We start from the raw sequence: 27098 nt of genomic DNA, 5'->3' as shown, positions 1-27098 counted from the left end.
TGCACTCTCGCCGCCTTTGCTTCTGCGAAAACGTCTCACACACACGCGCGCACGAAAAGAGGCAGTGCGAATCGCGTAACACCGGAAAGGCGAGTGCTGATTCGTGGCACAGAGTAAGCGGGAGAGTTGTGCATCGCTTGTTATACTTGATCACCTCAATTCCTCTCATCCACACCCGCTGCAGCGGCTCATCTAAGAAAACATGATATTCTTCCAGTATGTCTTCCCTTGCTACACACGGAAAACGGCGTCTGATCGAGCGTCCCTGGCAGAGAGGGCCACCACCCCAAGCAGTAATGTGGCCTCAACAACGAATCTAAGCGGATCAGCAACAACGTCTCCGGGTGCCAGCCGCATGAGTGATCTTGCTGGAAGTATTGTTTCATTGGCCGCCAGTGCCTTCTTTGCCTTCAGTGTGTTAGTGGCCATCTACTACTACTTTGAGGTGTACCGTAAGCGCACGACGGAGGAGAGGAGGATTCTCGCTCACGAAAGTGGTGGTCGTAGTAGCAGCGGCAGTGGTGCTGGAGGCCCACCCATGATTCATGTCATTGAGGGCATTCCGATGCACTACTCCGCAGCATCAGCCACTCAGCATGAATCGTCTGAAGAGGTGGCGTCGCTGCGGCGACTGGCACAAGCCTCCCCAGCTGTCATTCCTCGAAGTTCTTCGGTGTCCGTCGCGTATCACGTGCGCTCGAGAGGACGGGACAGGACGATCCGCGTGCACACCTTGGACGCCGATCCGCACGTCTTCAATCCGTTTTCGCTGCCATCAAGCTCCGTGGAGGCGCAGGCATGCGTGGGCCATGTCGTAGAAACAGACGAGGGAGAGCAGCGGCTCTTAGGCGGAGAGGAGACGTGGAAGCGGCTCGATTACGGGTCGGCGATGTACTACAGCAGCCCCATCGAGGAGTCGTCGCACAAGGATGGCAGCGAGGGGAACGAGGACGACGGCGACGTTGCCTTTTGCGATGATTCGGAGAATCAGCCACCAGACGAGTAGTGGCGACAGTGGTCTCGCGGTGGCTGAACCGTGAGCGGCTGTGCCAGAGAACACGTGCAGAGCAGACTGTTGTGTGTGCGTGTGCTGTTTTGTTTCCGTGCGGTGGCACACACACACACCACCCTCTCCCTCTCTGCCGCGTTAGGCAGCCTTCCTTATTTTACATGTCTTTTTACTTCTGCGTGTGCCTGCACCCTTTTCTTTGCCCATGCATGTGCATCGGCGCAGTGGTTGTCTGTGTACGTTGTTCGGGTGTGTCATCTATGCGCGTGCGAACGAGATGGTGTGCATATCAGTGTCCGTGGCGAATGCCGCATACCGTTTAGCGTCTGCCCTCTCCCCCCCCCCCACGCACGCCTTCCTTGGCTCTATCTTCTCACCCTTCTGTGCATTCTGCCGTCCACAATGCACTGTCGGATTTTGCCCCTTCCCACCTTCACCGTCTTTCACCCCCCCCCCGCAACGGCCGCATCCTTTCTTGCCGCCATGCTGAAATCGCCTTGCTATGCATCTTACTTGCCGACATCTTCTTTTTTCCGCTAACGCTCTTCGTCTGTGTCTTCTCAGCTCAAACCCGCATTTTTCGTGTTCTTTCCGTCTTTTTACCGCTATGCGCTCGCCCATTCTGCCTCCCCACCCCACCCCCTTCCTGAAAATGCGCCTGCAAGCCCGCACACCTAATTCCGCATACATCGAAGTCGTACGCCTGTGCTTCACAGACCTCCTGTCGACTACCTCTTGGTGATGCACACCGTCCGAAGCTCCCCCTACTCCGCATTCGGTTCAGGGGGTAGGGACCGCTGGAAGTTGAGTCCCCTCTGTTTTCCCTGCTCCCAAAACCGCCTTCTCTGCCTTTTACCGCGATTTCTCACGTGCTGTTGTGCATGCGTACGTTCCAAGGTCTTGCCATCTTCACCCCCCCTTGCCCGTGGGCTCGTTGTCTTTTATGGCGCCGCTGCCTCACAGTTTGCTTCTCTCTCTGCGTGTGCACATGAATGCCTGTCGGTGTGCGTACTCTGCTACTTTAGCCGCTGCTCGCGTCGCGGCTTGCTCTGTCTGTGTGTCTTGTCTGCGTGTGTGTGTGTGTGTGTGTGTGTGTGTTTGTGTTTGTTGCCGTTGTACTACTGTTTTACCTTATTAGAGTGTATGCATGCTCGATACACCTCCCAAATCCTGGGCGCTCCCCTCCCTTTCTCTCCTTCCGCCCTCTTATATGGTGTACGCGCTGGACCTATACAAGCGCCGCGTCATCAGCCGCATTCGCCGTCCCCCTCCTCTCGCATTTCCTGGTCATTTCTTTTTCCACTTTACTTCTCATCTGTGATTTGTGTGTTGTTCCGCTTTCTCCTTTTGCTTCACCTGTGCGGCCTTCAGAAGGGTGGCGAGGCCGTTTTGTTCTATCTCCCTTGCGCATGCACGTGTTTATGTGTGTGTGTGCCCGCATCACATGAAAGGTAGTTTTGAGGCACCAGCCAATGCACGCACAACACGACCGCCTCGAAAGTCGTTCATGTGAGAGGCTACCCCCAACCCCGCTGCTACTCGCACTCTCCTGCTTGTGCGTAAAGCACCTAGTACGCACAAGCATCGACACGGTGCCCGAAACACTAAAGTGCAAGTTTGCCTGAAACGTGCCAGCCGTGGTTGCGCGGCGCACGGCGTGTCTGGGGTGCCGGCCGGCGGCATGCATGTGTATCTGTCGAGTCGAGTTCTACCTAGTTACTCCCCCGTCCCCACCACCACCACCACCATCCTTGCCCCCGCCCCCTTCTCTCTGGCCGTTTCCTTCTGTCCCGACGCGGAAAGCCTCACCTGCAACGACACGCACTCCTTCTCCCTCATGCACGGCGAAGGAGTATTGCTGCAGCTGCGCGCGTGCGCCTGTATAAGGCTTCCTGCACCCCTTTCTGTGAGCCAGCACGTAGTCTTTTGTCCTCTCCCGCTTTCTCGTCTGTGCCACCGACGCCTTCTGCATCGCTCTGCCGAATCAGCGCACACTCCTCCCCCTCCTTCACCGACCTGCTCTGCAGTAGCGTCTTGTCAGGAGAGCGCGTCGCGCACCGCTCATCTATCGGGAGACCACACAGCACAATCACACCTCACCTCTGCGACCTTCTTCACAGCAGTCATGCTTTTTATTTTCCAACTCTTCGACTCCCGTACGTGTTACACGTCTCGCTCTGCTACAGTCATACCACGACCGCCCTCATCGACATCGACCACAGCCACGAAAACAGCACCGACGACAAGTAGCCTCCAGCTCAACGCCACCCGATATCGGATGCGGATTCCTCGGTGTAGCTCTTGACTCTCTCCTTCTCATCACTGCAATCGAGGACTTGTGGTCTTGTCGCGTTCGCCGCCAGCTCCAGAGCGGTCGGGAAAAGAGGGAGAGCCACAAAGGGTGCGTGATGGCGGCGATGATGGCCCGTGAGCCATAGATATTCGCACCCGGGACGGCGTTCCAGCGCATTGCCCTTACGCGTCATCTGTGCCAGGCAGCGGCGTTACTCGTGCCTCATAGCACGGCGCCCCTCACCACGCTTGTTGGAAGGTCGAGGATGCAGGGAAGACATCGTCTTCGGGCACGAGATCTTCATGCTTTTCTGAGGCCGCTGTGAACTTTTTTTGCCTTTGCGAACCCGCCTCCAGAAGGCCGACCTCGAATCGATGTTGCTGCTCATGGTGGCGCTGATGAGGATGAGGCGCTAGAGCAGCGTCAGGGGAAGGTGGAGGCGTACAGGGCACGGAAAGCAAAGTGGCCTCTGGGCGCAGCGCTGCAACGTACTAGAGCGCTCCCCCTGATGAGCTGCACATCAAGAAAGGCAACGATAACGATCCCGGAGCCCAGTCTCTTGCAGCTGTTCTGCGTAAGTGTGGATGGCCGTGCTGCATGACGCGAACCGTCAGAAGGGCGGCAAACATCGCGCCAGCGAACATCACGCAGCTGCCACTTCAGCGACATCACCGCTACAGCTTGGTCTGCTCTGTTTGTGAACGCTCTGTCTTCCACAGCCTCCCCACCATCTCTGGTAACGTGTGCCCATCCTCCTCCTCCTCCCCCCTCCCTTTTTCTTGCAATCGTCCCTCGCATCGATGGCACTCCACGGATGTTGCTCCCCTGCTGTGCACATGGACTTCTTGTGCATGCTGGCTGTTGTGTAAAGGGGGAATCCCTGGCTCACCTGTTGATGCACCCCACAAGGACCAGCCTAGGCAAGAGCCGAACACGAAGACCAGCAATGTGATCCTCCTCTCCCCAAATCCATGTACGCACATCAGTAGCCCGTTGTGCGAGCGGGTCAAGCGTATGAAAGACACGGGCACTTGCATCCGCGAAACAGTCGCGCATGGCGTATCTGCCACCCCAAAGATGCATCGCTGTTGTGCATCGCAGAAAGTGAAAGCAACGACTTGGGTGCCCGAAACAGATGACGCGCCCGCTCCAGTGAAATCTCTGCCGGCATGCCCCCCACACACACGCACCGCACTGCTCTTCAATGCTTGTTTCTCCTGTCTTCTCTAACATGCCCTCTCTGCTCATCTGCCTCCGCCTCCTCCTATCGCTCTCCCTCCTCCTTCTTTGCTGTTCGCCAGAGTGCCTACTGCAGAAATTGAGCAGGTGCGTTGGCGTCTGACCCATCCTCCTTCCAGTCCCTCCCCCTTTTCTTCCATGCTGGTGCGCAGCAACAAACCGGCGGCGTGCCCTTCAGTTGCTTAGCATTGTGTGTTTGTGTGTGTGTGTGTCCGTTGTTTTAGCTGTAGCTTCTGCTGCCACCTCACCCTCTGCGCAGCTCCGCATCCCTCTCATCTCCTGTTGCTCCTCTATCTCGGTGTCGCTCTGCGGCGGCCCACTGCCCACCCAGCCGCCCGCTCGGAAAGAAGCAGAGCAGCAACTGCGATGCAAGAGTACTTCCTTTTCTTACTGTTCGGCGTGACCGTCTTGCTCTTGTGCATCTCGTGCTGCATCGGGTGCAAGGTGCGGCAACGCCAACGCTTGCAGGAGGGGGCCCTCGACGGACGATACAACCTCTTTGAAGAAGGCGGCGCCGTCAACGCTGGAGGCGCCGCTGATGCTCCTGGGCAGCCGCCCCGCCCGGTACCAGGCCTCTACCAGGAGATTTACTACCAGCAGCAGTACCCGCAAGGTCTTGGTGGCTATAATGGAGGCGCCTTTCGAGCCGGAGCGGCAAGCGTGAACTATGCCGGGGGTCTCCCACATGGCGACACGCAACAAGCCGTGCCCGCCACGGTTCTCTTCGCTGCCCCGCCAGGGGCGCAAATCGGTAACGTGAGCCACCCGCAGCGCTTCCCTGAAGCACTAGTGGCGGACGCCAACGGTGCCAGCAACGGTACCGCTGATGGCGCGGCGGCGGCGAATAATCGAGCTGCAAGCCCCCCCGAGGCGGAGTCGCCGTACGGCGATGCGGACTACGTGCCTCGTGCCTCTGCTACGCCTCTTCAGCAGATGTCTCCCAATCGCGCCCCTCCCCCGCCGCAGTATGCGACGCCGCTGCGCCGGCAGGCTCAGCCAGAACCCTTGGACAGCAGCCAGGAGGGCAGCGGGGTGCTCGACAAAGGAAAGGACTTGAGCTGAGGGTGCACCTCTGCTCAGCAGCGTGCATGCACGTGAGGCGTCGCTGGCCAATGTTTTGGTGTTGCCGTGCTGCTCTTTTCGAGCTGCAGCTTCGGTTACTTTCATCATGTGCCTATCCTGCACCCGAAGAACTGTGTCTGCTCCCCCTTTCAGCGAGCGTGTCTTTCTGGTGGCTCTCGCTGCACCTCTCCGCACGCACGCTATGTTTCTTGTTGTTAGACCTCTGCAGAATCGTACACACGAGTACCTGTGTCAGTGTCCGAAGACCCTCGGGGGGGGGAGGGGGGGGGAACATACGAAGTAGGCTGCCCAAGAGCCGTAGGATGCACGCATGTGTTTCTGTTGTTGTTGCTTTTCTTTTATCTGTGCATGTACGTGTGTGTGTGTGTGTGTGTGTTTGCGGCGGTTGGGGGGGAGGGAGGCGTGAGGGCGTGTGGAATCTTTGCTGCAGTGGAGGCCGCTGCCGCCAGCGCGCGCGGGCCTCCTTCTCTCGCTTTTCTCTTTTCTCTCCTTGAGCGGTTTTGTCTGACTTCTACGTGTGGACTGCACATGCGTATGCGTGTGACTTTCTATTGATGGACGCTGGGCGGTGCACGCCTACCCCACCCCACTCTCACCCTCTCTGTTTGGTTGGCTGACTGGCTCCCCTTTGTTTTCTCTCTAGCTCTCCTCCTCCAGCCAGCAGAGCGTCGTTTAGTGTCGTTGGTGTTGTCGTTGCCGTTGTCTATTTTCGATTCCAGCAAACTATGGCGCTTCTGCTTATTATCATATGTGTATGATATAATCTTGATTGATTCCTGCGGTCTGCGTCACGCATGCCTTCTTCATGTCGATTGGCAGTCTGTCTGCGTGGGTGTGCGAGTGGGTGTCTGTCAGCTGGTGTGCTTCACATTAGGAAGCACTTAACTTGTTCTTATTATTCTCTCCTCCGCACGTCTTGCCGCTCGTGCGTCGATGTACGCCTTCGCATCCTGTTGTGTGTCAGCTCCATCGGCTCTCCCTTCGCTTGTTTCGTGACATACCCCTCTCTTGGTTTGCGGAAGCGAACTTGGAAATTTAACAACAACAGAACGCAGAAGAACTCGCGTACGTGAGCTCGTCATGCTTCGCCGACGTGATGGCCCGCGCGTATCGGTGAACGGCTTCTCCGCCCTTTGTGGCTTTCACGTGACCGCTCGCCGCTGCGCATCTCTCCGGCGACGCCTTCCGAAGCACGCAACGAACAACGGCAAGGTGGTGTCTTGTTCTAAGCTGAAAGCTGACTCCACTCGAGATGCAAGTGCATCGGGAGCGTGCGCACGCTTCGCACACATGTGCACCTCAGCTGAGGTGCAGTGCCGCCGCAGCACGGCCACCACCACCCGCGAGCTCGAACTCACATCATACTCATCGTCTCTCTTCCGTTTGTCTGCCGGTCTCGTTACGCGCTGCACACGTCCTGTAATTTCCCTTGCGTGTTTAGCGTTGGCGCTGCGCCCCCCCTCCCTCCTCGTTTTCTTGCTCGCTTTTTCTTGTTGCCGTTGTTGTCGAGGGCGAACGGAGCGCGCCGCACAGGGTGCGTCACCGCGATTGTGCCACCACGCACGCGCCACCAAGCACAAGGGCAAACACTCGCGCGCTTTTCAGCACCCTTCCCTCCCCCTCCCTCTCATTCGTGCAGCATACCGATCTTTTCCTTGGCTTTGTTGCTTTCTCAAATCGCGTCGTCTTCTCTTTTTTTCCCCACCCTACTCTGAAGATCACGCATGTGTCACCGCCCCTTGTGCCTTTCTTCACGGAGTCTTGGTCATCCCTTTCCTTTCCGCTCCGCTAACTCGCAGGTGACAGAGAGCGGCGTGGTGAAGTTGTCTCCTTGCAGGGGCGCTCTCCCGGAATTCGGTACCGTTAACGCCGATTGGTCATTCTCCATGTAGACTCCCGCGCTGTCTCTCTCTCTCCCCTGCGCGTAATGTTGGACTTAAGAGTCGCCTACATTTTGTGGGTGGTCATCTGCTTCGTGGCGCTGCTTATCTTGGTCACGTTTTCTATTCTACGCATGTGCAAGCCCGGTTTCTTTCGACTGGGCTTGCCCCGAGAGGAGGATGAGATATCGGTCATACCCGCCACAATACTCGTGAACCGCGTGAACGACGACGATTCCAGCACCCCCACAAGCAGCGACACCGGAGCGCACCTCTATAGCGTTGTGTCTGCTCAGGGAGAGCGGCGTCCAGAGCAGCTCGCCACTCGTGTGCATAGCGGGGTGGACCCACTGTACTACAACTCCGAAAACTCCAATACGGTCGATAGGCCGGTGACGCACTCACCGATCACGCCCAGAGAGGAACGTAGCGCTCAACGCGGCAGAAGCGGTGCGCTATTCGCAGTTCACTCCACTAGGCTCCCCTATGACGGGCAGCAGCACGGCAGTCATCGAAGAAGTCGCCGAAGCGCTAGCACGCGCACAGATGGAAGCGAGAGAAGCCTCAGGCCGCACAACGCCAGCCACAGCAGCGAACTGGGCCTCCCCTACGGCAGCATCGAAAGCAACACCGATGGCAGTGCGATGCCGGCTCCTCCTCGCATCGATGGCATGAGTACGTCGCGGAGCCGCAATCGCAGTAGTGGACGCCGTCGCTCGTACCCTATGGCGGCTAACGTCATGCCGATCGGTTTCATCAATGCGAACCCGCTAACGCCCATGCGCCTCGTGCGTAACAATATTAGCGGTGAGGTGCGGCTTGCGTCTGCAGCGCCGCGGCGTCACGCGCATGCTGAAAGCCGCTTCTCCTCGAGGGATCGGCGAGGTCCTGCAGAAGGCACTAGAGTTAGCGCTCGCAGTCGACCTTGGCAACGGCGTAGGCACAATAACGGGCCTAGAGAGCCGAGCACGCACAACGACGACGCGCTGATCGTGGTGGATGGATACTGCTGTGACGAGTACGGTAACATGATTCGGGTTGAAGAAATAGATAACATCTATGGCAGAGCGCACTACATCGCCCGTGCAACGGAGGCGGCCGCCGTTGTGGAGCCGCGCTCGAACACAAGTATTCAGGAAGGCGGTGCCAGCCTCTCCCTCTTTACGGAAGCTGAGCCTGGCGATGCTTACTGGGATTGTAAGTAGTCGACAAGGGTGGCAGTGACTGGCTGTTTGGGGGGTCTACGTGTGTGCGTGTGTGTGTATGTTGTCGCGTCTGCGTTGTATGCTGACGTGTTCTCCTCATGCGCAGCTCCGTCGCTTGCTTGGTTTGTTTGTTTTTTGCTTTCCTGGTCGGTGTTCTGCATTCGCTAGGCGTGTAGGAGGAGGAGTGATCGGGTTGCAGCTTACGAGGACATCCTGCGTTCGCAGTGCTACAGGCGCCTCGCATCCCCCTTCTCCTCTCCGTCCCCCCGCCCTCCCTCCCTCCCCTGACTTGGAGCAACTATTCTGCTGTCGCGCTTGCTTTCTGTGAATTACGTCACTTCTTGTCGCCTGCACTCCTCGGGAATAGAGATGTTCGCCTTTCGTGTGGTTCCCTGTGCGTGCCTCTTTCACGTGTTGGTGCCTCTATTCTCGCGCCCAGCTGTCGCACGCCTCCCTCATGCGTTGTGCCCGCAGGCGTGTGTGAGTCAACACTATAAGCATGGGCCAGCCGTGACTCTTTGAATCTCTGTGTTTGTGAGCCGTCACTCGGGTTATCCAAGGTAGGACTGCCGTTGGTTGGGGCTCGATAAATCTGATGGGTGTGTGTGTGTGTGTTGGTCTGTATGCATCACCCCAATGTGACTTTCGAGATTCCGTGTGTATATATGTGTGTGTCTTTCATGGTCTCCTTCGACCCTCGTGCCCACCGCTGGAGGATGGAGGCGCGCTGCTGTCTTTGTATGGGGATAGCTGCGTCGTTCCATGTAGGCCCTTCTCCCCTTATGCATGCGTGTGTGTGTGTGTGTGTGTGTGTTTGTTTGTAATGCTGCTGACCGCAAACTCCTTTGTTTCTCTCTCTCTCCGTGTCCCTTTCAGCGACCGCATGCTGAGCAATACACCATATTTTGTATGCATGTAAGCCCCCGCCCCGCCCGGTGCTGTTCTTTCGAATATGCGTGTCTTGCCTTTTCTTTGTTTTCCGGACATCGCGCGTGCCCTCGCCGTCGTCGGCGTCTCCTCCTCATTTCGCCTTCTCAGGCGGACACTCCTATTTTTCCTTCTCGTTGTTTTTCCTTTGGTTCTTTTGTCTCTTTACCTTCACGGCTTTACATTTTTCCCCTCTCCGCTTCCTCATACCTCTGCACCTCTACGCCTTGGCCTTTTTTTCTGCACCTCATTGCAGCTACTCGACTGCCGACAACGGTCAGTCGCGGCATCCAGAAACTCAATCGCCAGTCCCAGCACACTCATGACGTCCGCCTAACCCTCTTCGGCTTTGTGAGGGCGAAGAAGCGAACATGAGTAGCACGCGGGGCCAACACCCCTTCCACACACACTACTTCCCTGCGCGCTATGCCAGCAACGTAGTGCAGGAAAGAGGAAGACGACAAGGGTGCTGTGCGCCTACTACGGAACCAGCTCTAATGCCAGCATCTCACGCAGCACGCTGCGTGTGCCCAGCACACCCCTCTCGCACGTTTCCATACCTCTCCTTCTTGCGTTGCTCCCTTCTCCCTCAAGCATGCACAACTCCTCTTCATGAGCTCGCAACACCGATCCGCATACGTTTGGCAGGCCATCCTACACTGCATCATTCAAAGGTGCTGGCCATTTCAGCGGCCAAGTGTGCGCGATTAGCTTTCCGCGCTACCTGTAACCTCGCCACTCTTTCGGTGCATGCGAGTGATCACTGCACACATGGGCAGGGCGAGCATTTCCTTCGTCTGTTTCTACCTCCAGCGTACGCGTGAACGCCGCATCATTCATGCGGGTTTGTCCCACACGAACACCCTTCCTGGCCTCGGCGCTCTCCTCGCCGCCCACGCTGCAAACGCGCACTGTCAGCGGTGACGTTTGTGTGAGCGAGCAAGGGAAACTCACATCTCCTCCTCCAGCCCGCCCTCCCACGGAGAAATACGGGGCGTCGTGCAGTGCGCTCCACCATCGCTGAAGCACATACGGCGTGCTCCTTTGTTGGAAATTGCACCGCACACTCCCTATTCCGACCACGACGTGCTTCACTGGCACGCACCGTCAGAGCCTATTGTTGCGACCATCCTCCTCCTCCTTCCCCTCGTCATCGAAGCGAACTACGCAACTCGTGTGACTCGTGCGCTTGCGTCGGTCTTTGGTGCCGCGCGAAGCGTCCTTCTGTCCATTCGCGGCTTCTCCCGGCAGACGCAAAGAGATGAGCGGCGTCGCGCCGAGGCGCTTGGAGCCTGCAACCGCGAACGCCGCACGCGCGAGTCGGGGACACTTCAGTTCTGCGGGGTGTCTGCAAATGCGCTCGTGAATTCAACAGCCCCCCCTCCTCCCTACACGCACACACACACACACAGGCTGGCGAACTGCAGCAGCAACGGCATGCAGCCGCTAACTCGCTGGGGCGAGGCCACGCACTCGTGCTAGCAGCCGCACACCAACCCGTGAGCACAGCAGAGGGAGTAACTGCAGCAAGAAAAGGCGGAGGCCAACGGCCCGCAGCCCTTTATGGCGTACGAGATGAGCGTGAGGGCCACTGGAGTATCGGTGGCGGGCACCTGTCAGACGGTGATTGCTGCACAAGTTCAAGAGTGAGTGCGCAGCTATCACACAACGCCGTCGTAGGGCCACCGTCTCTCTCTCTCTGTGACGGCACGCAGAGTGTGCAGCGGTGTCAGAGGGATCCTTGTCACGCCGCCCATATCATACTCTTCCCCCTCGGTGAAGCGTTCCAAGCCGACGTAGAATCCTTTTCTTCCTGCCGCGGGACGCTCCGGCAAAGGTGTCACGTCGATACCGTTGGTCTTTCCAGAGTCGGAGAGCCGCGGAGATGTGGGCGCCCGGTTGGCGCGAACTCGGCAAGGGTAGTGAGAGTCGGCAGCCGCTGCTCCGCTGCGAAGCGCCGCCTCTTCTTTCCTGTTGTTGTCGTCACCGCAAGATGTGACGGGGATGGGCTTTGTGTGTCTCTTCGCCTTCGTCGATTTTGTTTGTCTGTATGTGGCCTCGCCACCCCTCGACTCCCACTGTGGCCGCCGCCCCTGAACGGTCTTGCGTGGAAGGGGCGAACGTGCCTGCTGGTGCACTTACATCGTCCATATATATATATATATATACCGGTGTATGCGTGTGTGTGTGTGCGCGCGCTCCTCTGTAGCACTTGATCTTCTTTTTGCGGGTACCTCTTCGCGGCTTGTGCTGTGTGTGTGTGTGTGTGTGTGTGTGTGTGTGTGTGTGTGTGTGTGTCAGTGTGTATGTGACACGCGGCGCGCTTCAAGTCGTTTCTCCTTGCAGCAGCGGCGAAGCTTGCATTGCATTCGCTTATCAGTGCCTCCTTACTTTTCCGCGCCGGCGCGTGTGTCGCTGCACATGCATCTCTGTGCACGTGTTCCTTTCTGCTCGGCAGCCTCCCTCGTTTGGCGTGGCCTGACTTTGGAGTGATTTTTGTGGAAGCCACCTGCAGACGGAAGCGCGTACGACAACCGACGCTCACGCGCTTACGCCAGCAACTCTTGTGAGCCAATAAGATGCTTTCTCTTCCGTTCGCTCCCTCGGCTTGAACTTTGGGCGCGCGACTTCTCGTTTTGGGGGGAGGGAGGCGTCCCTTCCCGCACTTTCTACTCCATCGCCCGCATAGGTGTGCGCGCGTGTTTCTGTCTGCATCTGCCTATGCTTTTTTGTTGTTGTGCGGTCACACGTATTGTAGACGTTTTCTATCGAAGCACACGCGACGTCCATGTTTGTGTGTGTGTGTGTGTGTGTGTGTGTCTGTGTCTGTGCACGGTTCCCGGTGCACGTATGCAAAGGTGCCTGGAGGTTCTGTTCCGCAATCCACAAGCCGATGCACACGGCCTTTCCCATCTCCGTGTACCTCCCTGTCTGTGTACCCTGCGTTTGCCTCTCCCCCCCCCTAGCGTGTCGATTTAGTCCTTTGCGTCTCCGCCTCTCCTCCTCCGCGACTCCCTGTCCCTGCAGGCGCGGCCCGCTTCAGCGGTGAATCGAGTCTGTCGTCCAATCAAATGAAAACTGAATCCGCATGTCCTCCTCCTTGGCACTCATGAACAGACTCCATGGTAGTCCCTCTGAGAGCGATTGGGGAACCCTCGCCCACGACTATTTTTTCGCGCGAAGGGCCCTGCTCTGTGACCTTGCGTGTGCGCCTCTCTCTACGGTGCTGTTGTCTCTCTTCACGGCTCCTCCCTTCCCTTTCTCTCCGTCATGGCATGCATGCCTCCATCACAGCCTCCGTCTCGAGGAGGAGAAATCAGCAGCGGGCGCTCACAGCAAGTAGTTCATGCAAAGTGTGGCTCGCGCAGGTGCAGAAGCGGCACGGAGCGGGCCTGTTGTGTTCGCTCCCTGAAAGTCGTAGCTGAGACGCAACCGCGCCGCCCACCGCTTCTCCCCCTTTTGTTTTTCATTTTCTTTTATATCGCGCCCCTCTCGTCATTGGCGGCTTACTCGCTGTCACGCCTCTTCCACATCCCCCCCTCCCCGCGCTGCAGTGAGCTACTGCAATGCTGCATCACATATTTATTTTCATGTTCTTCTTTTTCTGCGCCTCCGTTGTATTTGCAATCTTTCTCTGCACCGTCTCCAGCTGCATGCTGAGAAGGAGCCACGAGGGGCATGACGGAGAAGGCCGTGAAGTGACAGAAGCGGTGGGATCAGGTAACATGCTCGGTCATAGCTACGGCAACCCCCGAGTGCGATACGAGCCACAATACCCGAACGGCTACTATGGTGTGTACCAGCAGCACCACGGACGCCTTTACGGTCATGAGCGGCCGTTGATGGCAGTCGTGGCAGGTCAGCGGCCATGCGACGGAATGGTTTTATCGGGCAATCAGGGTAGCGCCACATCAACCGGTCAAGAGCCAGTCGAGTACGGTGAAGCCGTCTATCTGCCACGACCCGATAGCGATCTCACCAAAAAGCTTTCAACCGCAAAAATGTGCGAGGGACGATCGTGATGTGTGCAAATAGTGCCGACACTTTTATGGGCCCTTTGCTTCTCAGCTTGTCTCTCGCCTTCTCTCTGTGTGTGCGTGTCTTTGCAAGCGTGATACCTGGTCCTCTGCTGCTGGGTATCTGCTTCTTTAGCGCGCGTGCTGCTGCTGGTGGTGATGGTGTTGGTGTTGGTAATCTCTTTTTATTTTTTGAGTGTCGTTCCTCTCCTGTTAGATCGGGCCTTTGTGTCTTGCATGTCTAGCGTGCGCTAGCTGCCATGCACCTCTCCACTGCTTATGTGTTTCTCCTCTGTACCTGTTCTGCTGCTCTTGATTATCTTACAACTCACGCACGCGCACACACGTGCTCCTCCTCACAGTAGCCGTTATAAACAGCAGCAGCTCATTTTCTGGCTAAGCTAGAGTACAGCAATGGCTCACCCCATCCTCCTCCTCCTCCTCCCACATATCATAAAAGCGAACCAAGCGAGCGTACAAATATCATGATGCGTGCCGCAGCCGTGGTCACACGCCGGCATGAGCGTCTCTGCTGAGTGTCAATGGAGTATGCCTGTGCCGCAGCGCGTCGCTGTCTGCCTCTTTTATGCGTCAGCGGGTCCTACGCTGGCCAGTTCTCTAGTAGTGTTCGCTGACGCAAGCGTCGGTCGCGGCGGCTCTGCTAGTCCGCACTCCCTCTCCGCGTGAGAGAAGCGATGCTTCGCCACCGCTACATCTGCGCAGCTGTTCGTCTGTCTTTTCTTTATATATATATATATATCTGAGGGGTCAATTGGCACTTACTTTCACGTGTCTCTTGTAGAGGAGGGTGCGGGTGAGACGGAATGGTCTCTCTCCCTCTCTCCTCACTGTTTTGTGCTCCTAAACATGATATTTGGGGGGAGGCTTGCGCGTCTGCTGGTAATGTGTGTGTCGGATGTGACTTCGATGCCGCAGACGTCTCCCAAGTCTGTTTGGAGCTGCCTTTCTTTTGGGGGTGGGGGGCCTCTGCCTGTGTGTGTGTTCGTGCGTTCGCCTAGTACGGTGGGATAGTGCTATCAGAAGAGAAATCGAAAAACAGCATCCGCACAGCTTACGCATGGCTGGTAAACAACAAAGGAGGGCATTGCCTGTGCAGCGCCTTCTCTTGGAGAGCGCCGTACAGTTGTCCGAGAGGGTGGCCTGTCCCTCAACAGGCTCACGACACAGAGCTGTTGCTGACCGTATGGTAGACGGGATACCGCTGTCTGCTTCCTCCCATGACCCTTTATCCTCCACCGTACGGTCACAGCTCAGCATCGGCACCACTCCGCTTGCTACGGGTCTGTACAGAAACTATACGCAGTGAAATCGCTCCATGCATCACCTCGGGTACTTGAACAACAGACAAAAAGGATAGCGATGTGTTCATGGTGTCGCATTAGGCCTCGCATGTGCACGGCATTTTTTCTTGTCTGTCTACCCTCTCTCCCTCCTTCTCCACATTATCCTCCGACCCTGCGACACTTTATACGTACGAACGGTTTCACGCGCACGCACTCGAATCCGCACAACCAAGGCTTGCCACGGCGCCTCACCTAGCTCGTTTCCTCTTGTTTTCCTTGCCTGCCTTTACTGCTTTGCTTTCGAGCAGCCTCGCCCTCTCCGCTGTTTGTGCCCACCCTCCCCCCCCCACCAACGCAACCCCTGATCGCACGCTAATTCGAGACCTTGCCCTACCCCTCGAAGCATCTCCTGCCCAAGACAGAGCTCTGTCATTCACCAGCACTGCGCATTATCCCGTCGCCTCCACAGCGCAGTCACACGAGCACCCTCATCGTCGATAGGCCATACAGCATGGCAACTGACAGTGATACCCTGATCATCATCTTCCTGTGGCTTGTGTACGTTTGCCTGCATGTCTGCATCGACTACTGCGAACGTCGCTCGCTGCTCCGGGCCGAGGAGTCGGAGGCCCCAGAGCGTGCACAGGCAGCCGCTGCACGCTCCGGTAGCCAACCGAGAAGCCCTCGGCGCAGAGCAGGCGCCTCCGGGGACGTTACGGCTCCCATCGCCGTCATCGTTCTTGGCGCCGACGGGGACCTGAATACGAACCTCAACGAGCCGTGTGAGGGTGCCGTTGTACCGGGCGCAAACGGGTACATGCCTGTGCTGCCAGAGCAAGTCCACTACGGCGAGTCGACGTACATGAATCGCCAGGAGGACCGTAGTGCTGTTGCTCTAGAGAAAGCAGTGGAGGAGTTGTCGCCAGCATCGGAAGTGGATGCAGGAAAAGAAGATCCAGCTCTCAAATGAACGCCGCTACCACCTTTGGACGCGAACACACAAATCTTCTGCTGCGTCACTGGTTCGCTTCCGTGTCGTCTCCGGCAAGTGCGTCCGTCATGTTCAGTCTTCCTCGTAGCATCTCGCTGCTGCGTTGCCTAGACCGTCGCAGGATCCCATATTTTTTTTATTGTGCTCGCCTCTCTGCTTCCCTGGGTATGGCATACGGCCGGCGGAGGAGCACGTACTAGCAGATGCGCCTCTTATTCTGTTGCTGTGTCTCTCTCACGCACACGAACGTGAAGCTCTCTCGCCTCTGCTTCTTGGTCAGGCGGTGCGGGCAGTGGTCGCACCAAAATAGTGCGTAGTCCCTGGCCTCCTCGTGTCTCCGCATGCCCGCTCTCTGTCTGTGTGTGTGTGTGTGTGTGTGTCTGTGTCTCTGTCTGTCTGAACCCAGCCGCTTGGCTATTCTGCTGTGTGCCTGAGCACTGCCATGGTGCTACTCCACCTCGCCCACCACCCCATCCTTCACCCCTCCGACTCCCATGCTCTTATTATCTCTCTTGACACCTCGCCCCACTGATGATGGGGGCTCATACCTCTCAGTGCGTAGTACATCAGCGTTCGGTACACCCCCTCACACACACACGCGTACCTCTCTGTGGAGAAGCCAAGCATCCCTCTTATCGCTGCCAATACCGAGCCACTTCCAGTCGTGGCATGGCCAGGTGCCTACGATGTAGAGGGGTCAGAGCAAATGTATCGCTACTGATGCCGACGGTCAGGTCGTGCTTGGCGTTTTGCTGGCGCAAGCTGCGGCAGTAAGCAAATTTGCACGATCCAGATGAGGGGCAGAGTTTGAGGCAGAGGCCACGCTCAGGTGGCTGAGTCGGCGCATTTCTGCACTGGCGTCTCTACGGCTGCTTCGCACCACTCGGTCGGGCCCGTGACCGGTCGGGGCTCCAGACTGGAGCTTGGCTTATATTCCGTGGCAGAACGGGCATGTGGAAGAAAGAGCTTTTACTCTCGTGGCTCTCACGCGAGGCGATCACGAGGTGCTTGCGTCCGGAACCGCAGACGGCCGGCGTTTTAGCCCTTTAGCAGCCCAGGAACGTTGCGTCTCGTGCGCTTTACCTGATTCAAGGCTCAGGCCCATCATCTTTCCCAGCCCTCGCGCAGCAGACAACCATCGCATCGCGTAGCCTTGGCCCTCATTTTGTGCTCGCAGTCACGTCTTCCTGTAAATCCGCCGCGTCGGCCATGCCTGACGTGCGCGCGCTGCTGGACACGAGCATGTTCACGTGCGGGCAGCACCGCCCCGCTGGCAGCAAGCAGACGCTGCAGGTGGCGCTTGGCCGCGACGTGCAGCGCGATCTGGGCCGCGTGCCGCAGCGCATCGGCGTGCGCGTGGCCATGACGGAGGAGACGGCGACGCTGCTGCGCGCGGAGGACGATAGCAGTGGCAGGGGCTTCTGCTGCGGATCACGAAGTGCTGTGCAAGGGGTGCACGAGCATTCTCGGTGTGGGCGCAGTCCGCGGGGATGGCTCCCACGCTGGACGCGTTAATCGCAGAAACCCAAGCGCTGAAGCGCAGAGGCTATGTGATGAGCAGCGTGTCAGCCTGCAACGCATGCCCGTCGATGCCCGTCTACTAGCCCAGGAGGGGGGCCGCCCTGGCGCCAATGGATGCGGTGCATTCATCAGTCGCACCGATCAGCGCTGTGTCGTAGGTGTCAGTCAAGGTCGCGACTTTGGACTCTGTTGGCACCTCGCAAGTCCCTTTGGCAGCTAAGCGCCAGAGAGCGTGCGGAACCATCGAATCGCATATCTTTGGCTCCGCTAGTGCAATCTCATCTGCGAACGATATCGTCTGCACTGCACTATTTACCCGGTGATCGAAGCGATCACGCCAGACGCGGTCATTCGCAGTCTTTTCAAGCGGATACAGAGGCTACGGCACCCGAGCATGCTCCCGCTGCCATTTTTTTTTGTGGTTGTCGAATCTCTGGCCGGCGGGGTGTGGTGTTCATTTCAGTGCTCAGCCCCCTGGCGGAGCGCCACGGCAGAGCAGCGAATCGCAAAGGAGCGGTGAAATACCGTACGTGTGGTGCGGTTTGGTGAAACCGATCGCCCTACGCTCGTTGTCTCTTTCACGGCGACGGTCTGGCACGTGAGATCCTTCACTTCGGCAACGTTGTGGTAAGTGCTGATGGCCCCTGCCATCTGGCAAGCCGATCCGCCAGCCGGCCACTGGCTCGAAAGCTGTTCTAGCTGTCTCGAACGTGTTACATCAGCCTTCTGAGGGCAACAAGGGCATCGCCAACTCCGGCGTGTGGCATGTTCTGCTATGGGCTCATGGCCCTTGAAGCCGTCGTTCCCCAACTATGGAGATGGGCAACTGCAGCTGACGGTCGGCCCCTGAGCACTGCCTCAGACTGACAGTGTTAATGAAGGCAAGTCGGAGGGATTTCAGCGACGCGGTGGTGCGGGGCCGCGTGATGGTGAGCTCGGATATGCTAGGTACATCCAAGCTCGTGCATTACTATAGCGAACCCACAGCGGCAATGGTGCGTAGCTTGTTGTCGCCTGATCCGCCGCAGAGGCCCACGATACAGTAGGTACGGGAAGTGAGCACATCGCTGCTGGTGCAAGCGGGGCACCAGTGGACGAGGAATTCCAGCACCTGACGGAAGGCCAAACGACGGCTGCTGAGCATCTTCCATCTCCTACCTTTCGGGAGGGGGGAGAGGGGTGTGTGCGATGGGTCTCGCGATAGGCGGCGCGTGCGTTTGTTTGATCAAAGGCACCGTTTTGTCTTGTGGCCGTCAACGGCGCGAACGGATCGCGGCACCTCCCCCCGGTCACCCGGCTCATCCTGAGCCGTCGCCGTCTTTGTGTAACGCGGGGAGCGAGGCCTGCGGAGCCGCCGCAGACGAATGCGTGATGCGCCTCTCCTCTCTTCTCTCGCCGCCAGCCTTGCGTGTCCTTTCTGTTTCCATCTTGTGGGCTCGTTCCGCTGTCGCTGGCTCTTTGTGCAACTCTGTAGGCGTGCGCATGTTTGTTTGGCCCGCATGCGCGACGCGTCTGTGCGGGTGGTGGCCGTCGATGAAGGTGGCCGTAATATATGCTCACGCCGCCTCGCGCTCTGAAGGAAGCATTCGTACTCCATAATTCTTTTGCTGGTGTTGTTGTTGTGGGCCTCGTGCGTGCGCGAGGCGCGCGTGTCCTTTTATTCACCGCATGCCCCCTCTGCGCCCAGCATTCTTCTCTGCCGTGTGCAAGCTCGTGGGGAGGGAAGAGGGGAAGGTGTCGTCTGGCGTTTCCTTGTCTTCTAGTGTCGTGATAGCCGCTTCGCGCTCGCTACGTGTTGCCCTTTTATATCGCTCAATGCACCGCCTCCTCCTACCCCACTTGAACTCACCCTCGCTGGTCCTGCCGTCGCCTCCGCGACACGAATCAGTGTCGACTCCACCTCTTCTAGCCTTCCGTTCTCACTGGCTTCCCACTCGGATTCTTGCTCATCATCCTCCTCCACCCCGCCACCCTCACATGCACCACGGCTGCTTGTCATTTTCTTTTTTTTTTGCGCGGAACGCTCTGCCTTGCTCATCCTCTTCATCTGCTGGAGGCCTTCTGCTTTCCTTCTGCCCCCTTCTCCTTTTATGCCCTTCTCGCCCCTACGTCTCCCTGTGGAGGGGGAGGGAGGCGTCGACAGCGCTCCTCCCCTCGTGCATTCTTTTTTGTTGTTTCCTACTTGCCTCTGTGTGTTGTTCACCGCGGCTCTTTATCGTGCGGTGCCACTGTCGAAGATCTGCACGGCACCGCCTCTGCCATCCGAGCCGTGCTTTTTCTATTACTATTCTTGTCGATTGGTCAGCAGCCCCGTGTGTCTCTGTGGGTGCGCTTGATGTCTGCATGAAGCACCTCTCTCTGAGGAAAGTCCGCTTCTTCTCTATTTCTCTCGTGGTTTTACTGTGGTTGCGTGTCCTTCTCGTGCTGCAGCTGCTCATGTGGAGACGATGGTTGATTCGGTGGTGTACCGGCTACTCTTTTTTGGCGTCTTCCTTCGCTTCGATCGATCCTAAAAGCAGCTTTTCGACGGAGGCACGACCCGGAGGAAGAGTCCACATCCTCCGCCGGCCTCCCCGTGTCTCTCGCTGGCACGCGCGTGCGCGGAAGTTAGAGGGGGCGGGGCAAGACCATTGGAGGGTGCAGGACTGTGATGACGCTATTTGCTCGCGCCTGTACTTACCCCCCCCTCCCGGCGTTCCTCATGTTCTTGCAGCCGGCTCTGTTCATACCCTGAGAGTCGTCTCCTGTCAGGGAGGCTAGATATTGAAGTTGCGCGAAGAGTTCTAAGTCTCCTTCCCCTGTGTCGAATTCCCCGTATAGGAGCGAAGCTGTACCACTAAAGGCCTTGATGAACGAAGTGTCTTTCGGCGCTCTTCTCCCGTAACCTCCGCAGCACACCTCGACCACTTTTTTGTTGTCGCTGTCGCCTCCCAGCGCGTCAGGCACGCAGGAAGCCGTCACAGCTGCGGGGTTGAGGCTCTTCTAGCAGCTGGTGTTTTTGGCGTTGAGGATCTGTGAAGCCCCTTTTCTGTTCTTCATCTACAAGAGAGCGGAAGGTGTTGCTGTGCCAGTGCAACTTCTGTGTGTGTGTGTGTGTGTACAGTCACTCAGCACAGCACTCTCTCGCTAAGTTGCCAGTAGAGAACCGCTTCGGCTACCCTGTTGCCGTTCATTATGCAGGCTCACCACCGCCCCACCCCCTCCTCCTCTTGTGCTGTTGGTTTCGCAGCGGGGGTAGGGTGGGAGAGGGGGCACTGCTGCCACACTTCACCTGCCTCTTACGTCTCTTCTTGTTTTGTTTTGTTGTTTGTGTTCTCCTGTGAGCGTTATCACCGCTGGCCGACGCACGTATAAGCGCACACTCCGGCACACTCACGCAAACGGAAAACATACACACGTATATATATATATATATACACTCACAAAGGAGCCGCTGGCAGGCTCATTGGCACACGCGATACATATATATATATATCCGTCCACGCTGCTTTTTGCTGTTGCTGTTCCCCACCTACACACACACATACACCACACGCGATCCTTCGCTAAGCTCCACAACGATACTCTCCCCCTCCATCCATATCCACCTCGCTGCTCCTGTTTAAAGACGATCATTACCCCTCCGCTGCCAGGTGCACATACTACATCCGGCACACTGCCCACCAAGGCAGGTAAGTGCCCCAGGGCATCGGCAGCTATCCCTACACATGCGCCTGCAGAGCTCTCGTCTGTCCAGCGGTGCGACGGCGCCGAAGCAGCTTCACCGTGACGTGCCTTCACCTGGTCGCCCTGTCAAAACAAGGATGCGCTGCCGTTTTGCAGTGCTGAAGTATTTCCTCCTGCGTGTCGATGTCTCCGTGTCTATCGTCTACCTCCTCGTACTCCTCTGCGTCGCCGTGCCCATCGTCGTCGTGTCGCAGGTCTACCTCACGCGCATGCTGGTCGCCTCGTGGCGTACCGTGCACAACACGCGCGTGTACTACATCACGGAGCGCATCTCCATCAGCACCATAAGCGTGCGCGACATCGCGAACGGCTTCATGGCACTCAACATACCGGGTGGGGGCAGCTACGGCGACCACGACCTCATGGAGAACCTCTGCTCCTCACTCGACAACTACGACAAGCTGACGCGCTTCCGCGCACTCTCTTTGGTGTCTCTCGAGACCGAGAGCGCCATAAGCTGTATCCATGGCATTCCCACCATGGACTCCATGCGCACCCTTACCGGCTACTTCTCGCACGACAACATTATCAACGGCACCTATCTCATCGATAGCGAGACGTACGACTTCGTGCAACCACCGCAGATGGTTACGGAGTGGCCGGAGTCGGCGCGTGACATCTCCGCTGCCAAGACGACAACGTACAGCGGCGTGCCCATTCTTGAGCTGCTGCCTGCCTACCTCGATGGCAGCGTCGACAGCGTCGACTCGCGCCACCACTGGATCCTCCCCACAATCATGCCGCACATCATCTGCTACATCCTCCCGGTCGGCTACCTCGCCCGCGGTCGCACGGATATAAGCAGCGTGCGCTACACCGACTTCACGCAGGTGCTACTCGACGGCTCCCGCATGCTGCTGGACTACGACTTTGTGGAGGCGCCGGGGCTCGCCATGGCCGCCTTCATCAACCAGAGCCTCGCCGACGATGATCCGCTCGTGCTCTCCAACAGCTGGGGTCAACCCTCCGTCAGTAACGACAGCATCTACTCCATTTTCACAACAGTGCCAGTGACCTACCTTAAGGCGAGCAACATCAGTGACCCGCTCATGCGCGCCGCCCTGCAGCACGTCGACCTCGCGGCACTGCAGCACGAGGGCTACAGACGCTCCGTCGACTTCGAGTACGCCGGCGCCGCCGCTGTCGTCACAGCGTATGCGTACACCACCGCGCAGGGTCTCGTTGTGCCACTGGTGGTCGCCAGCAGCCACGCCGCCATCACGACACCTTACCTGTTCCTCATGCGCATCTTTGACGGCATCTTAGTCGCCGTGATCGTCTTGCTCACTGGGGTCTCCTTCAACAGTGCGCGCTGCCTGATCTCGCAGCCGCTGCGGCGCATAACGGCGCTCATGCTGGCGAGTATGAGTGCTGGTCGGCGTGCGCTCTTCTACACCACAACTAGCAACACGCTGCTTCAATTAACAGAGGTGCACGCGCTCATCAAGGCACACAATGCCGCGATGCAGCAGCTGCGCGAGATCGACGCCTTCGTGCCTGATGAACTACGTGCCGAGGGCAGAGCACAACGCGCCTACAGCAGCGTATCCAATATAGCGTCCTCCATGGGCATCTCAAACGGCCGCAAAGTCACGAAATTCGGAAGTCGCTGTCTTGACACGCACCTCTCCACAGCTGTGTTTGTGACCATTCGAGCGCCAGCAGCGCTCTCCAGCAGTTCAGCAGTCCTGCCGCGAACCCCGTCACCACCTCCCATCCTAGCCGAACAGGGCGAGCAAAAGCCCCTGCGCGGCCAGCGCCTGGTGAGCGTTGTAAAGCACGCAGCACAGGCAGCGAACACCGCCAACAGCGGCCCCTTCCCCACACCAGCCGCACTGACAGCATTCATCACCGCCGTGCACGAGCTGTGCCACACGCACCACGGCACGCTGCATCGCCTCTGCCCCGACGCGTGCGTGCTGCACTTCAACAGCGCGGTGCGCGCACACCTCCCGCGTGGGCCTGGAGACGCTAGCGCGGCGGCGGCACCAGCAGCGGCGCCCCCTGCACCCGCTGCGCGGCATGGTGTCCCCGCTGCACAGTCGGCACCGCAGCCGAGGCCACCGCGTGCCACGCGGCAGGAAGAGATGAGGCTCCGCGCCGCGCAGGACGCACGCAACGCCGCTGCCTTCGCACTGGACCTGGTGAACTGGACTGCCGCGCAGAGCGGCAGCGGCGAAAACGCACAAAGGGACGGCACGGCGGCCATGCCTGACGTGCGCGCGCTGCTGGACACGAGCATGTTCACGTGCGGGCAGTACCGCCCCGCCGGCAGCGAGCAGACGCTGCAGGTGGCGCTTGGCCGCGACGTGCAGCGCGATCTGGGCCGCGTGCCGCAGCGCATCGGCGTGCGCGTGGCCATGACGGAGGAGACGGCGACGCTGCTGCGCGCGGAGGACGATAGCGGCAGCCGGGGCCGCGGCAATATGGACGCCGGCGTGCGGCAGATCCCGGTGGATGTGCTGCGCACGGGCCGTGCGGGGCTGGACGGCGATGTGGTGGTGCTGTACGAGGCTCTGCCCGGGCGCGTGGCCGGCGACGCGGCGTGGCAGCTGTACGCACGCTGCTGCTGCGGCGGCTTCGAGCACATGCTGCGCGGCGACTACGCTGGCGCGCTGGCCGCCTACCGCGGCGTCGCCGAGATCGCGGACCTGGAGCCCGGGCTGCTGCCGGCAGCCATGCGTCGCGAGGCGGCTGCCAGCGCCGTGACGGGTGGTGCCGTGTCGGTGCAGGTGGCGCGGCTGATGCGCGAGTGCGAGCGCCGCGTGCGACTGCGGATCACGGAGCCGCTGTGCACTGCCATCTCCAGTCTCCTCGGTGTCGATCAGGTGCTGAGTAAGTGGGCCCTTGAAGATGTGCCGGAAGGCAGTCATCCCGATTGCGCACAGGAGGCACTAGTGGAAGCGGAGAAAAGCATCGCGGATGGGCGACTGAGGCGGAGCTCTAGGAGGAGCGCGCAGAGCTTCGGAGAACTCGCGAAGTATCCAGAGGTCCGCCACCGTTGCGTCGTGCACTTTCAGGAGAGGCAGGTTACTCTCCGGTGCGTGCTGCCCTCGGCGCCCAGGTGGATTCGTGACCATATCGGGTTGTGCTGGCATCTTTCCCGCAGCCATGGAACCGATGAAGCGACCCCAGTCTGGAGCGGCATGCAGATGGCCCTTGGCTCCGCCGGCTTCATCGCATCCGTGAGCTTTTCTACATTCCGCGATCTTCATCCGGTCGTGGCGAAAGCCATTCGCGATGCACCACCGGGTCCTATGTCGGACGCACTGCGCAGCGCCACGCCTGTATGTGGTCCCTCTCCAGAACAGGAGGCGTTCATGAAAGCCACCCTTCTCAAGCACCAGCACCTCCGCCATCCCAACATTGTCTCCCTTATCGGCTACTCGCACTCGCTCGAGGGAGGGGTGGTGCTGATCTGGGAGTTCAGCCCCGGTGGCACGCTGCGAGAACTGCTGAATCGGTACGGACGGCTGCCGGCAATAACAACAATTCGGTTTGGGCTGCACGCCTTGTCTGCGCTGTCTTTCCTTCACGAGAACAACATCGCTCACGGCAACCTCAACCTTGACACTGTCATGGTCGATTCGGACGGAAGCTGTCGCTTAGTGGGTCTGTACACGCATGAGCGGCTTCCCTTCGCGCTTCCTCAGACCCACTACATAAGCCCCCTGATGGCCACTGGTGCGCTGCCAACGCCCGCCTGCGATGTGTTCTGCTACGGTCTCGGGGCTCTAGAAGGGCTCACTCTGCAGCCCTGCTGGAGGTGGGCAACGAAGGAAGACGGAGAGCCATACGGCGCCGCCTCGGAGTTGCTGGACCTCATGAAGAACGGTGGGCACGCGTTCTGTGATGCGGTGGTGCAGGGACGCGTGGTGGCGAATGCAGAAGCGTTTGACACGCCGCTGTTCGCCGAGAAATACAGTGAGCTTGCACGGAGCACGCTGCGCAGCTGCGTCTCCCACACCCCATCCGATCGGCCGACGGCGGTGGAGGTACGCAATATCGTCAAGATACTTCTTAGCGAAGGTGGGCTGGCCTGCGAAGAGGACGAGGTCTGAGAAACGGTGGAAGATCCTTTTCGCTCTTCTCCCTCGCACCCCTTGGCGAGCACCGTACAAGGTCAACTGGCTCGGTTCTCGTTCAGTCTGTATCGGTGTGTGTGGGTGTGTGGGTGTTTTCGAACTTCTGATGATCAGGATGGCGAACGGGAATGCCACTGGCACTGTTCTTTGTCGCCGCGTTCCACGTGCTGTTTACCGGGGGGAGAGCCTCCCGCACAGTGATGCATCGCCCTTACTCTTTTCTCTGTTTGGTCTTCGCTGCTCAGCCCCCCTCCCTACGCCCGCGCTGATGTCTGAACTAGCGCATGTCTAGCCTTCTGCATGCCCGAGCGCTTGCCCGTGCTTTTTGATGCTGTGTTATGAGTGTTCTCTTGTGGCTCATTGTGTTTGTTTCGCTGCGTGTTGTCGCTGCTGCTGCTGCCTGAAAAGTACGAGGCGGAGACGCAGCAGCGCGGGTGGGAGCGGGTGCTCTTGGATGCGCAGAGAATGGGGATGGGGATGAGAAAGTTGAGGAGGAAAGGCAGCTGTATACATTCCGGAAAATGTTTCCTCTGTACTAGTCCCCCCCCTCTGCCTCTGTCGCTCTTCGTTGATCTCGGCAGCGCGGCTTGGCTGCTACCCGTACGAGCAGCGCCTTGCGTGTCCTTTGGTCTTTCAACCCCATCCCTTCTTTCCGTTCCGGCGCATCTTTGGACTGGATTGGACTCGGTCACACCAACATACATCGATGCAAGCGCGCAGGAAGGCTGAGCTGCCCCCCCCCTCTGTGCCTACTCTAGTGATCCCTTTGTTTCTTCTCCTTTTTGCTGTTTGTTTGTTTGAGTCTTCGCCCGGCTTGGTGCCACATTCCCTGATGTGTGTGACACCTCTGTTGTACCTCTCTCTGGCGTGGCGTACATATACCCCTCTGGTCGGCATTGTGCATCCTCCCTTGCGCGCGCGAACGCTCACACAGAGACGCCCGGGAACGTAGGATGGTGGTCTGGATGCACGCCTCTTACGCGTCTATCTCTCTTCTTGCACACCGCGTGTGGTCCTCGTTTCATCTGTGTTCAAGTGTGCTAGCTGCTCAGCTCATGTCGACCGTCGGCAGGCATGCCTTCCACCTTCCCCTCTCTTCTCGTCTCCGATATATACATATATATATATATGTGCATATATGCCTGGTCAACGTATTCTCCCTTCGCGTTTCGATTTTACCCACGTCCCCACCCTCCCCCACACCCCTTCTCTCTCTCGTTTTGCGTTTTTGTGTTAGCGTTGTCGTTGTGACTCATTTGCCTCCGACTTGCGGCCGCGTCCACTGCACTTGTTCTACTGTGTGCCTCCGCCTTTGAATAGCTTCCGGCGGCATCGTGGCAGTGTGTTCCCACCGGACGCGACGGCCCCAGCCTTAGTTTCTTCTATAACATCCACAAACCCCTCTCTACACGCCGTTCAGCATTCCGAAGATGCGACTTCTGTTTACAACTTCCCACCCCCACTCCCTTCCCCCTTTTATGTGTGAACCCTTTTTTTCTGATTCTTCTCCATCGGTGGTTGCCCCACATCACTGTATTCTTCTGCATTCCGCTTCTCCACCTCTTCATGATGTGTGCGCATTTTTTACCCCCCCCCCTCACACCCTCCTTGTCTTCTCCTGTCGACCGAAGTATGTACCGTCGGCAAACGTTCGCGACGCCTAAAGGACCACCCTCCTCCCTCATCATCCCCTTCCTTCTCTTGCCTGTATGAGTGGACCCCGCGAATGTGTTTCTGAGCCCATCAGCACATAAGCATACACATTTTTCTTTCTGCTCTTCACAAGCGCATTGCTCTGCTGCGGCACTCGCGCACAAGG

General features: G+C 58.4%; 4 protein-coding genes across 4 annotated transcripts; all 4 read left to right on the top strand.

The window, feature by feature from the left end:
• Positions 1-202: 202 nt before the first annotated feature.
• LINJ_31_1910 (hypothetical protein, unknown function) lies at positions 203-1006 on the top strand (the record flags this gene model as incomplete). Its single annotated transcript, XM_001467442.1, has 1 exon — positions 203-1006. The coding sequence occupies one exon, from the start codon at positions 203-205 to the stop codon at positions 1004-1006; it is 804 nt and encodes a 267-aa protein (XP_001467479.1).
• Positions 1007-15467: 14461 nt separating this feature from the next.
• LINJ_31_1900 (hypothetical protein) lies at positions 15468-15926 on the top strand (the record flags this gene model as incomplete). Its single annotated transcript, XM_003392667.1, has 1 exon — positions 15468-15926. One exon carries the CDS (start codon positions 15468-15470, stop codon positions 15924-15926), a length of 459 nt encoding a protein of 152 aa, XP_003392715.1.
• Positions 15927-17156: 1230 nt separating this feature from the next.
• LINJ_31_1890 (hypothetical protein, unknown function) lies at positions 17157-17462 on the top strand (the record flags this gene model as incomplete). Its single annotated transcript, XM_001467441.1, has 1 exon — positions 17157-17462. The coding sequence occupies one exon, from the start codon at positions 17157-17159 to the stop codon at positions 17460-17462; it is 306 nt and encodes a 101-aa protein (XP_001467478.1).
• Positions 17463-21175: 3713 nt separating this feature from the next.
• On the top strand, positions 21176-25255 carry LINJ_31_1880 (hypothetical protein, unknown function; the record flags this gene model as incomplete). Its single annotated transcript, XM_001467440.1, has 1 exon — positions 21176-25255. One exon carries the CDS (start codon positions 21176-21178, stop codon positions 25253-25255), a length of 4080 nt encoding a protein of 1359 aa, XP_001467477.1.
• Between the last annotated feature and the right edge of the window lie 1843 nt (positions 25256-27098).

The sequence above is a fragment of the Leishmania infantum genome, chromosome 31 (assembly GCF_000002875.2).
Source record: "Leishmania infantum JPCM5 genome chromosome 31".
In the NCBI taxonomy this organism is placed as follows: domain Eukaryota; phylum Euglenozoa; class Kinetoplastea; order Trypanosomatida; family Trypanosomatidae; genus Leishmania; species Leishmania infantum.
Note: the sequence above shows the minus strand (reverse complement) of the source record. Positions and strands in the feature narration are given on the sequence as shown.